This window comes from Nymphaea colorata, chromosome 6 (assembly GCF_008831285.2).
Source record: "Nymphaea colorata isolate Beijing-Zhang1983 chromosome 6, ASM883128v2, whole genome shotgun sequence".
Classification (NCBI taxonomy): domain Eukaryota; kingdom Viridiplantae; phylum Streptophyta; class Magnoliopsida; order Nymphaeales; family Nymphaeaceae; genus Nymphaea; species Nymphaea colorata.
The window spans coordinates 1,749,292-1,760,284 of record NC_045143.1 but is presented as its reverse complement, the minus strand read 5'-3'; the positions used below and the strand labels follow the sequence as shown (position 1 = coordinate 1,760,284).

General features: G+C 43.1%; 1 protein-coding gene across 1 annotated transcript; it reads left to right on the top strand.

Annotated features, from left to right (window-relative positions):
• The first annotated feature begins 7,346 nt into the window (after positions 1–7,346).
• LOC116255506 (pentatricopeptide repeat-containing protein At1g52640, mitochondrial-like) lies at positions 7,347–9,642 on the top strand. The gene has a single exon (XM_031631355.2). The coding sequence runs from the start codon at positions 7,638–7,640 to the stop codon at positions 9,354–9,356; it is 1,719 nt and encodes a 572-aa protein (XP_031487215.1). The 5' UTR covers positions 7,347–7,637; the 3' UTR covers positions 9,357–9,642.
• Positions 9,643–10,993: the final 1,351 nt, after the last annotated feature.

The following is a 10,993-nucleotide window of genomic DNA, read 5'->3' as shown; positions in this document are numbered from 1 at the left end:
ATCGATTTTAAAATTGCTGAGATCTACCTGCCCACGTGAAAGTTTCTTAGCTGCGTGTTTGAATTCGACGACACGTATAGGTGCAACCAAAGGGAGCTCTTTTTACTCAGCACTTCTTTTATCGGCTTTCACATCCCAAAACTCGTTTTTCTCAGTCAATTATCATACAATTTTAGATCATTGTACTTGCACCGGCCTCCTGAAACATGAAAATCAATGCCTCCTAATGCATCTGTACTGCTACAGCATGAAACAATATAAGTATAAACATTTATGATCCAAGGAATACTTTCGCTTCAAGCAAATGGCAAATTTTCTTTAAAAAAAAGACCAGCAAATTCTGCTCTTTTGCCTAAAAAAAAATGATCATCGTTAGATGGTGGACCTCTAACGAACATCCATGCCCATGATCAGCTTAATCTGCATATAACAAACGAGTGGAGCACTGTTCAGTAATCCTAAAGCTGAATCACCAACTGCTTGACTCTGTTCACCAGCCGTCTGGTGGATTGCTCTGTTGCACCAACCTATCGGATTGCTTCAATGGCGTCTGTTCTTGCTGAGAATCGACGGTCAAGGTCTGTTCTGTTCTTTACATCTTCGAGTTGGGGTGTGACGTCTTCTCCCCATCTGCAACTATAGACAGTTTCTTATTTTGTGGAAGAGAAATGAACACATCGCCTAGTGGGGACTCGGTCACGTGGGCAGCAGAGCGAAACTTTGTTGTCAAGATACGTCAGTAACCTTAGAAAGGGAAGCGTCTGCATGCGATGATGGGTATTGTATTTTCATCACCATCCTCTGTGTCCTTCCTCCTTACCCTTTCCGCTTTGTCCGTTTCAGTTGTTTTTTACTTTTTTTTTCTGTGCGGATGCTTTTGTGATGCAAGGACACGTATGTGAACATGGCGGAAGCCTGATCGAGTTGGGTCAGGACAGACCCAGACAGGATAGCATCGAGGGGCCCCAGTCCCATGAGGACCATCACCTGCTTCTGCTTCTCTTGCCGTAAGGATGGTGGTCCGCCTGCAGACTCTCCTCTTGTCTGGGCAAGAGGGAGAGAGAGAGAGAGAGAGAAAGAGAGAGAGAGAGAGAGATGTTCATGAACTTGAGCAGAATCTGGCTCTTGTTCCACTGTTTTTAAGGAACGGCATCACATGATCTTTCATAGAGATTAGTACAGAAGAACCTTTTTTTTTAGCCCGGTTTAGATGAGGTCCCACGCGTCATGAACACAGCTGGTGGATCTTGAAATATCTTTGTACTACATTTCTTTTTGCACAACTTTTTTACCACAGCTTCCTGGAAATAGTTAATGTGGAGTGGTAAGGGGTGCAGGAAAAATGAGTTGGACAAACCTACATGCAGACATGTTTTGGGCTCACTTCAATTAATTCTTTTAGCACCTATGTAGCTCCCTCAGTTGAACTCAGCTCTTAATAAACTGTAAGATTGGCCCTTACCCCCAAGAGTAATTGCTTTGCAGTTTGCTCAGAAAGAAGTCAAAAAAGAAAGGAACTGTTTGACGGATATTTGCATATAAAGAGGTTGGCAGAAGTTTGACTTGAAGTTGAGCTAGAAAGATTGTGAATCTGATTTAGCTTATAGGATCGTAGGAGCCTAACTGGAGTACGATATCACCAGAAACCATTTCATGAGGCAAACATGTAAGCAGCAAGCAGGATTTATGGGAAGAACAACAAAGGATGTGGGCACATAAAAGATAATGAGGGAAACAAAACGCTTGTGCTTACTCGACTAACTAGTCCTTCAGGCCCAACTTGAGTTCAGCTCCTTGGCTTATTTAACCGATTAAAGTTGAGCTTGGTATGAATTGCATCAATTCAGTCCACGAATTACTTCACTTCCCAACTCTATAACTTGGTCATTCAGGACACCAATCTCTGTCTCTCTCTCTCTCTCTCTCTCTCTCTCTCTCTCTGTGTGTGCAGGTTCTGTGGCTGGCTGGTGGCTGTTGGGCAGGTGCCAGTTGAGGTGGACCCATCTAGCCTCCTGTGGGGGACAATGTGGCAGCCAAACCTTTGTACTAAAACAATTCAAGTGTGGGTGTTTTCATAAACCCAAGGACTTGATGCAAGGCAGCTCGGCTCGCTGCTGCTGTGTAGTACAATGGATGACGGTACTTTTGGTACTATGGGAAGGAGGGGGGTGTCATGAATCTGGTCAAGTTCCACCAGATTTTGAGTTGATTCTCGGCTACTGCTGGAGCAGCACGATGCCTTTGAGGAGTCGAAGGACGCTTTTAATGGGGTTGAGATGTGAGCAGCACGCTGGTGGATCACGTGGGGCACCAGTTGTGATCACAGCGTGGGGCTGTTCTACAAATCACTCTTTTTACATGACCCCACTTTTCCCCCTTGGTATTCCTTTTCCACTGGTTTTCTGGTTGTACTGACCACAAGGGCATTGACGCAGTGAAACGGAGATCCAGTTGGTCTACCCACATCACGAAAGCATGTATTTATTCTTAAGGAGGGTAATAGCCACGTGGTTTTACTGCACAACCAAGTACTTTCTTACCTAGGTGCAGTTTCTCAATGTAATAAATTGAAAAGGGAAAGTATTCATTCGAGAAACTGTTAAGAGATTCTACTCTAGAGTTTTTAAAACATTAAGCAGATCTTAGAATGTGATAAGTGTTATTAATAGATAATCATCTGTATAAGCGCGACAATGCCACTGTTTCCTGCTCATTTCTACCACTTAATGTAGCAATATTGGTTTAGATTTGGGTAACTGAAGGTCAGCGGGCCAGACCCCATTCGAAGATGTGAATGGCAGATGAATAGATCTGCTCTGATGCAGTGAAAGTGGACTTTTGCACCTATGGTTTATGAAATCTTGCTTAAGCTACCTTCCATGTTGGGGGCGGCAAACTGGTCAGGCTCAAATCATCTACGCCCTGTTTTCCATTGCTGTGTATAAGGAAATGCACACACTTATCTCATTGTATGTACAATAAAATATGAATCTGTCAGATACCATCACGTATAGTTTGTGACCAAAAAATCCAGGATTTGGCTACTCACACCTCTACAAACGTGTAAACTTCGTCTGTCATCTGTTTCAAGCAGAGTTTACACCAATCCTTGAGAATTTAGTGACAAGAACCAAGGAAAGAGAATACTCAAGAGGGAAACGATGGCTTTACTTGATCGGAAAGAATCTTACGGAAATTTTCACTTACCGGACATAGAGTTGCAGTAGCGGATGGCAGCTGCGCACCTTAACCTGAGCATTCTCAATATAAGTTTCAGGTCTTTGGTGAGCAAATGGCTCTCTCCCTTGCTATGGCCGATGGTGGTACCTGGGTGTCCAGCCTCAGTATAATTTTTTGACTCCACCGCTGGATGGTAGTCATCATATGCTTTTCACTGCATCCTTGAGTTTGTGATTTTAAATTTCAATTGCTTTACCACAGTAGCAGATAGCCTGGACATCGGCTGGAACTTTGGCTTGATCCTGTGGAGCTTTTGTTTCACTCTACCTCACTAGGGGACCTCTAAGTGACGCTAGAACCATGTAGTCACCCCAGTATTAGCACCAAAAGAAGTTTTCAAATCTAATTTTCATGTTAAAATCAAGTCCATAACAGGGTTTAGCTGAAAACCGACTGTCCCATCACCCCTACCTCCTAACTTAGTATGGCAGACACTACTCTTGAGTTAAATGAAGTAACCGTAAATTCACGTAAGTAAACAACCCTGAACCCTAATGACAATGGAGAAACCGAGACGGGTTTTAGCTTCTTTGGGTATCTCTTCTCTGAAACTGCTATCATGGTGGAGGAGTGATGCAGGAGGTTGGTCATTCGCCAACAGCTGCTATCATGGTGGAGGAGTGATGCAGGAGGTTGGTCATTCGCCAACAGGGGCGGAGCCAGGGTAAGGCCTGCAAGGCCCATGGCCCTGCTTCAAAAAAAAAAGTTTACATGTAAAATTTTTAAAAATTTCACGTTCTATATAAAAATTTTAAAAAATGATATTTTGACCCACATCAAAATATGAAACTTTAATTCGGCTCCCTTTCATGAAAAACTTCTGCCTCCGTCCTAGAAAGCCAAAATGCACCTACTCGCACTAGAGAGCAACTGCTGATTTCTGACTCCATATAGGTACAGTTTATTGGAATCCCTCATGGGTGCAGCGGTAAAAAAAATTCCATAGGTTGTTTCCAACTCCAGGGAGTGGGGCTCATGAGCGAGTTTTTTTTTGGAAAAAGGGAGCGCTGGGGACCTGTTGACCCAGCAGGTTTACAGTGAAATTTCTAAGTGGGTTCCAGCCACCCAACAGGCTGCTGGTAGCTTTCATGTTAACCTAAAATATGAATTTTGAATGATTCGTCCTCACTTAATTAGGGGGACCTCGCTAAGGTCAGTGAGTTACAGAGATTTCGGGAGTTCAAAACTTACAAATGTTTCTCTTTAAAGAGAGGGAAGCAGGGTATACTTCTTAGCAGACAAGGAGCGCTTGGCCTTTCTACATCAACAAAAACCACGAGTGAGATGGGTTTCCCAGAGAGGGAGTGAGATCGACACACAGTTAGTGGTGACGCATTCTTAAAATTGTTGGAATCAAGCATACATGGAAGAAATATTATCATAATTGCCAGTAAGTAGTCCACCCGGGGTTCAAGCTCCTACCATGATGCGAGGGTTCCATAGCAGTAAGGTCCTCAGTTACAGAAATAGAGCATCACTGTTACTGTAGAGGATCGCTGTTACCTTTCATTAAATACTGAAATATGTCTTTGAGTGCATCCATGACCACATTGGGAGCCAAGAGCTGAAGAGAGCAGTAACTCCAGTGCGCGCTTTTGGCACTACCAATGTGGCCTATAATCATCTAAATACAGTATGTTCTGCTTTAGGTTTAGGCTCAACAGTCGTGGTAGTGGTAGTTACCATATAACAATGCACACAGTCAGGTTTGGGATGATCAGTCGCTTTCATATTGTTAGCTGCTATAGCAGATCTGATTCAAACCCAACTTTTTGCATCGCAACGTGGTTGCCGTTGAAAGGTTTCCCTTCCTCTATTGGTTCTATACTGGTTTCCTGTTGAAAAGAATACGCACATTGTTTATTAACTTGCTTCCTTTGAAATGAAGTGGTGAAAAATGTTTGCAGAAAATGGCCAGGCATGCTGTCACAACATTGCTACCTCTGCCATTGATCAACTGATGGTGCTCATGAGTTCTTCAGATCAGTGTAGTTGGCTCCTGGATAGTATCCAAAATAGCTTAATCTTACTTAGTTCATGAATAGATGTCAATTGAGCCAAAAGCCTGACACCTGTCTCAGACACGCTTGTTCATCAGTCCTCCATAATGCCAAAAAGAAGATAAGCGGTTTAAGGACGATTCAAAGCTTATCCATACAGCGACGTACCAGAGATTTAAATGAAAGTTGTCATGGTTCACCTTAAGACAGAGCTGATCACCAAGAATAGTATTTCTTTCTGGTTTAAATTCATCAATATACATGCAAGGTGCTCTATTGGAGAGGAAATCGACTACTCAACCCTAACCTCTCCCCCTGTAAAACCGAGTCATGTGTAAGGCTCTTTCAGAAAGCATCTACTTTCTCGGAGATGTTTTTCTTTGAAAGGTAGGATGTAAGGGGCACACCTATTTGTTCCTTCGCCAACAGTGATGGGGTATGATCGTTACAATGTTCGCACTTCACAGTTCCAAAGATTCAACATTAGGACACCAGTCAGTTTTTCTTTCCAACAGCATTGATCTGTCAAAATGGACAATCTATGTGATTGAACGCAGAAAATTTATATTTGTGAGCAGAGAAAACTTGTAGCTATTTCTGAAAGGCGCTCTTGGAGAACAGTGGGCCTTTCCAACAGCATTGGTCAGACAAAATGGACAACCTAAGTATGTGATTGAGCATAGAAAATTTGTGTGTTTGCAGCAAAGAAAACTTGTAGCTAATTCCAAAAGCTGCTATCAGAAAAGAAAGGGCCTATCTTTCCCTACATGGATTGCATTAATTACATCTCTCTAATATCACCATGATTCTGGCTAGATGGAGCTCCTTTCTTGTTTCTTAGATGAGGAAGCCACATTCTTATAGTGACAACTACGTGCATTCATGGCGACATAAAAGCCCGAGGCTGGTACCCTCACCTGGAGGATATATAGATGTTTTTCCCTGTGCAGGAACCAATTTCATGAGTTTTGAACTTCGACTGCTTTGATGACAGCTGAGGCTATACCTGCACTAAAACTATCAAGACAGGCTGAAGTAAACTTAAAATAAAAGGCCAAAACTGCCATTGCTGTCTACAGGTGAAAAGGTAGTTTCTGACTTTTTCAAGACGCGTCCTCGCTATGCTTTCAAACACCTGATCTTTGAAGATAATCTGGCTTCTTTGCTTCCATATGAACCAAATTAACAAGCACTTGTAATGCATTTTGATCTCCATTACTGAGTGAAAGCCCAGAAATGATAGGCATGCAGCTTATAAACAGATGAAAATTTAATTTCTTTGTACCATAAATTTCACTGCTACAGCAAAGAGGATTTCAAAAGTTCTTACAGAACCAAAAAAACAATTGAAATGAGTCGTATTAGGCATGCAGCATGCAGTTTCTGGGTGGGTATGTCCGACACATCTGGAAAGCACACACACACACATATATATATATATATATACATATATATATATATATATATACATATATATATATATATATACATATAGAGAGAGAGAGAGAGAGCTCCATTGTTATATGCAGGAGAGAGGGCGTTTAGAATTATAGTTGGAGATGTCTGATGCTTTCCTTGATATTCTTGAAAACTAATTACAAGATTTTAGATGTTGTTTCGAAACGCGTGGAATTTGCAGTTTCATTTACTAAACCATTGTGGGTTATTACAATGTTTGGATATTGCATGTTGTCTATTAATTTATGTTGTCATTTATCGAGTCAATTCAGTCAGTCTTAGTTAGAAACTTACACGGACTAGTCATATAAGCCGCTCAATGCAACTTGGAGTTCAAGATCAAATCAAACATGGTGTAAGCTCGCAAGGCAAAAATCACATCGGTAATCCGGTAAGCTAAATGTGGTCCCTAGTTTAATCTTGTTAGATGAATCAATCAATCTATTGACCAAGCCAACACTGCCAAGTTGGGTTGGAGTTAGATTTGTAGGAGTTAGTCCTACGCATAGTTGGCCACCTTATATTACATGTAATGAAGAATTGCTCACTGAAGCAAAGAATGTAACAGTTAGTTTTTTTATAATATAAATATATTTTATAATGTAACAATTATAGTAATATATATATATATATGAATACAATAAATATAATCATATATATGTTATTTCACCCCAACCCGACCCCGAAATTCAGGCTCGCCCAAGGACTGATTTTGGGGCCCTAGCCCGGCCCATTTTTGCGGTTCATTTGAGCAAATGGGTCGAGCCCAACTAAGCTTTGTATGGACTGAACCGAACCGATCAGCAGGGCTTCTCCGTCCGTCTGCCATTACCAGCGCCCGAGCGCTCACTCTCGAGCGGCCCAAGTTCGCGAATGTCCGGTCGGCTCGAACCCACGTAAACCAAACCAAGCCGAGTTCGTCGCGCTCCGACGGCGATTATGCTCTCGATCGCCGGCCGTCTTCTCTCCCGCGGGCGAAGCAGTGGCGTCCCCTTCCGCCTTCTCTTCGGTCGCCAGGTTCTCCTTCGGACGATTCCTCCCCTGTCCATCCCTTCTCTCCGATTTTTCTCCTTCAAATCCTTGCCTGAGGCCCACTTTTCGTGGGAGATTGGTGTTTCCCCACTGCCTGAAAACGTCCGAGCCGTGTCTTTGGAGGAGAGCGTGAACGACATATGCCGGATTTTGAGCGACTTCCGCCAGCCCCACCATGACCTCGAATCGGCGCTCGACGGTCTTCCGTCCAATATCTCGCCGGAGATGGTGGAGGATTCCCTCAAGAAATGCAGCAACCTCGCGACTCCTTGCTTTCGCTTCTTTTTGTGGGCCTCCCGTTCCCGAAATGTAACCCATAGCAGGGCGTCTTACCACATAATCGTGGATATCCTTGGCGCCGCCAAGCAGTTCCCTCTCATATGGGACCTCCTTCTTCAGATGAAGACCAGTGGCTACTGCGAGCCAACGAACGACATCTTCTGGGTAGTCTTCCGTTCCTACGCCAGGGCTCTTCTGCCGGGGGACGCCATTAGAGCGTTTCGGAGGATGTCTGATTTCGGAATCATGCCTACGGCGGCCGATCTCGACGAACTGCTCTTCAGCCTCTGCAAGAACGATCTGGTGAATCAGGCGCAGGAGTTCTTTGACGAGGTGAAGCCTGAATTTCCGGTGAACCCCAAGCCCTATACCATCCTCATAAGTGGGTGGGGTGAGATAGGAAATTACCGCGAATCGCAGAGGCTTTTCGACGAATTGATCGACCGCAACGGCGTCGTGGACGTCGCCGCCTACAATGCTTTACTGGGATCCCTATGTAAGTCAGGGAAGATCGATGAGGCCCACAGAGCGTTTCAAGATATGGGGAGGTTCGGCCTCGTTCCGGATGTCTGTAGTTACAGCGTGTTTGTTCGTGCCCACTGCGATTCCGGCGACATCGATTCGGCCACGAGGGTGTTCGATCGCATGAGAAGATACGGGTTCATTCCCAACGTCTTCACCTACAATTCAATGATCAAGGCTCTGTGTAGGAACCAGAGTGTTGATGATGCTTACGCAATTCTTGATGAAATGGTCGGCAATGGCTTGAATCCCGACACCTGGAGCTACAATTCGATTCTAGCAGTTCACTGTGAGCTCAGAGAGGTGAACAGAGCCTTGAGACTCCTAAAACGGATGGACAAGGAATCATGCAATCCTGACAGGCATACTTATAACATGTTGCTGAAATTGCTAATCGTAGTTGGGAGGTTTGATAGGGCCTTTGAAGTTTGGGATGGGATGGAAAAAAGGGGATTTTATCCGTCAGTTGCTACTTACTCTGTGATGATTCATGGGCTCTGCAAGAAAAGAAAGATTGAGGATGCTTGTAGATTCTTTGAGCTTATGATAGACGAAGGGATCCCACCCTATACAAGTACATGTGAGGTATTAAGGAACCTCCTTCTGGAGCAGGGACTAAGAGACAAAGTTTACATACTTCTCGGAAAGATGCAAAGAAGCAGCTCTTGTTCGATTCAGGAGCTCTCGAGCATTATGGATTCACCATCGACCGCATATAGGAGCGCTGCTCAGCCTAAGAAGCCCAGTAAGGCTCGGCCTAGATCAAGCAGGAAGAAAAACCAGGAAGTAGTGAGCCACAAGGTGTACCCAAGATCAGCATTCTAACTTATAACGGTTCTTTGTTAATGTAGATGTACTTATCCCAATTTTGTCCTGTAAGAGTGATCTTGTAACCAGGCTCAAATCCTGAAGTATCGGTGAGCCGGAAGATTCTTATTTCTTATCTTCTCATTTTCCTTGTCCTTCTAGGGAGAGAACTCGTTTTACTTATCCTTCTATCAATGTACAGTATCTATCTATCTTCATCCAGAAAAGAAAAAGAGAGAGAGAGAGAAAAATAGAGATTCTCTGCGTGTAATTCTTATTGAACTTTTCTTCAATGATCAATATAAAAAAGGTGTAATTGGAAATCAATGCGTCTCTCTTTTACTTTTTAACATCCGAACCCTCGGTGGACGAGGCCACTCTCCTTTCATGATATGAATTAATGAAGAGATGTCGCATTGCTAGTTAAAAATACGGAACTGCAGAATCTTATTGCCCAGATGCCCAGACTAGACACTCTGGTAATGTTTATGTTCCGATTGCAAAATTGATATATTTCAGAGGAAATCATGCTGCTGCTTTATTGGATGGACAAAATGTGCCATGTATGGATAGGCAGTCTATTTAGCTATAATAAAATTTTCTTGCTTACTTTAAAGAAAAAAGGTACTGAAACATGTACGTGTTCCTAAGAGCCGAGTAATCAAGCAGGAAAGAAACCAGGAAGCGGTGAGCCACAAGGAATATCCAAGATCAGGATTCTAACTTTTAAAGGTTCTTTTTTCCTGTAGATTCCCTTAAGTATATCCTGATTATTCAAATCCTGAAGTATCAGTGCGCCAGAAGATGTTTATTTCTGATCTTCTTGCTTGCTTGTCCTTCTATTGATTTACAGTCACTGGCCAAGAACACATGGAGCTTGCTTGTTAAACAGTTTAATAGATCTTGAATACCTTGGCTTGGCATCAAAGAGGAATTCAGATCATGAATGAGCACTCCTATAAAGCCAGCATGGCTCAGCTGATGCTGTAAGGTGGTCTTCCATGTAACTCGTTGGAAGCTGTGATGGGGAATAAACAGGAATCTCCATGAAGATGGTAACAGTTTATCTTTTAATCAGCTTGAAGTCAATAGCTGGAGAACCTGCCGTCAGGCCTTTATCGCCAACCAATGGAAAGAGGAGGAGAAGGAGAAGGTCAAGATCTGCCTGAAAACGGGCATTATATGTGCAAATGAGAGGCATGCAGATGTACAAACTAATTCCTCGCAGAGTGTATGCCATAAGTTTAGGAACAGAAGATTCATTGCAGCTCTATGGCGCTCTTACAGAATGGAACCGTTTCAATTGATACCTACGGAGGCCAAGGAAGCAAAAGACTGCAGAAATGACCCTAACCAGGAAAAATTGAATCATGGCAGCAACAGGGAGGTTTGGCATCTTAGAACTAACAATGCTGGATGAAGGAGGAGACTTAAAAGCATGATGACGTATAGGGGGAAGAATATTTGATTGGAATCTCAACAGATTTTAACAGGCAACTAGTTATTACAGAAAAACTCATAACAGCAGAAGCAGGGAGGTTGGTTAGAGAATGAATTGAGCAAGAGGGATGTGTTGAGTCTGTTGAGTATTGTTAATTTTGTAACTAATAGAGTCGGTGATTTTTGGGGCTGTTTTTGAGCGCTTGCTGGGCTTG

Bases quoted from the DNA above. Each gene is read 5' to 3' on its own strand.
- LOC116255506 (XM_031631355.2), top strand. From the start codon at position 7,638: ATGCTCTCGATCGCCGGCCGTCTTCTCTCCCGCGGGCGAAGCAGTGGC.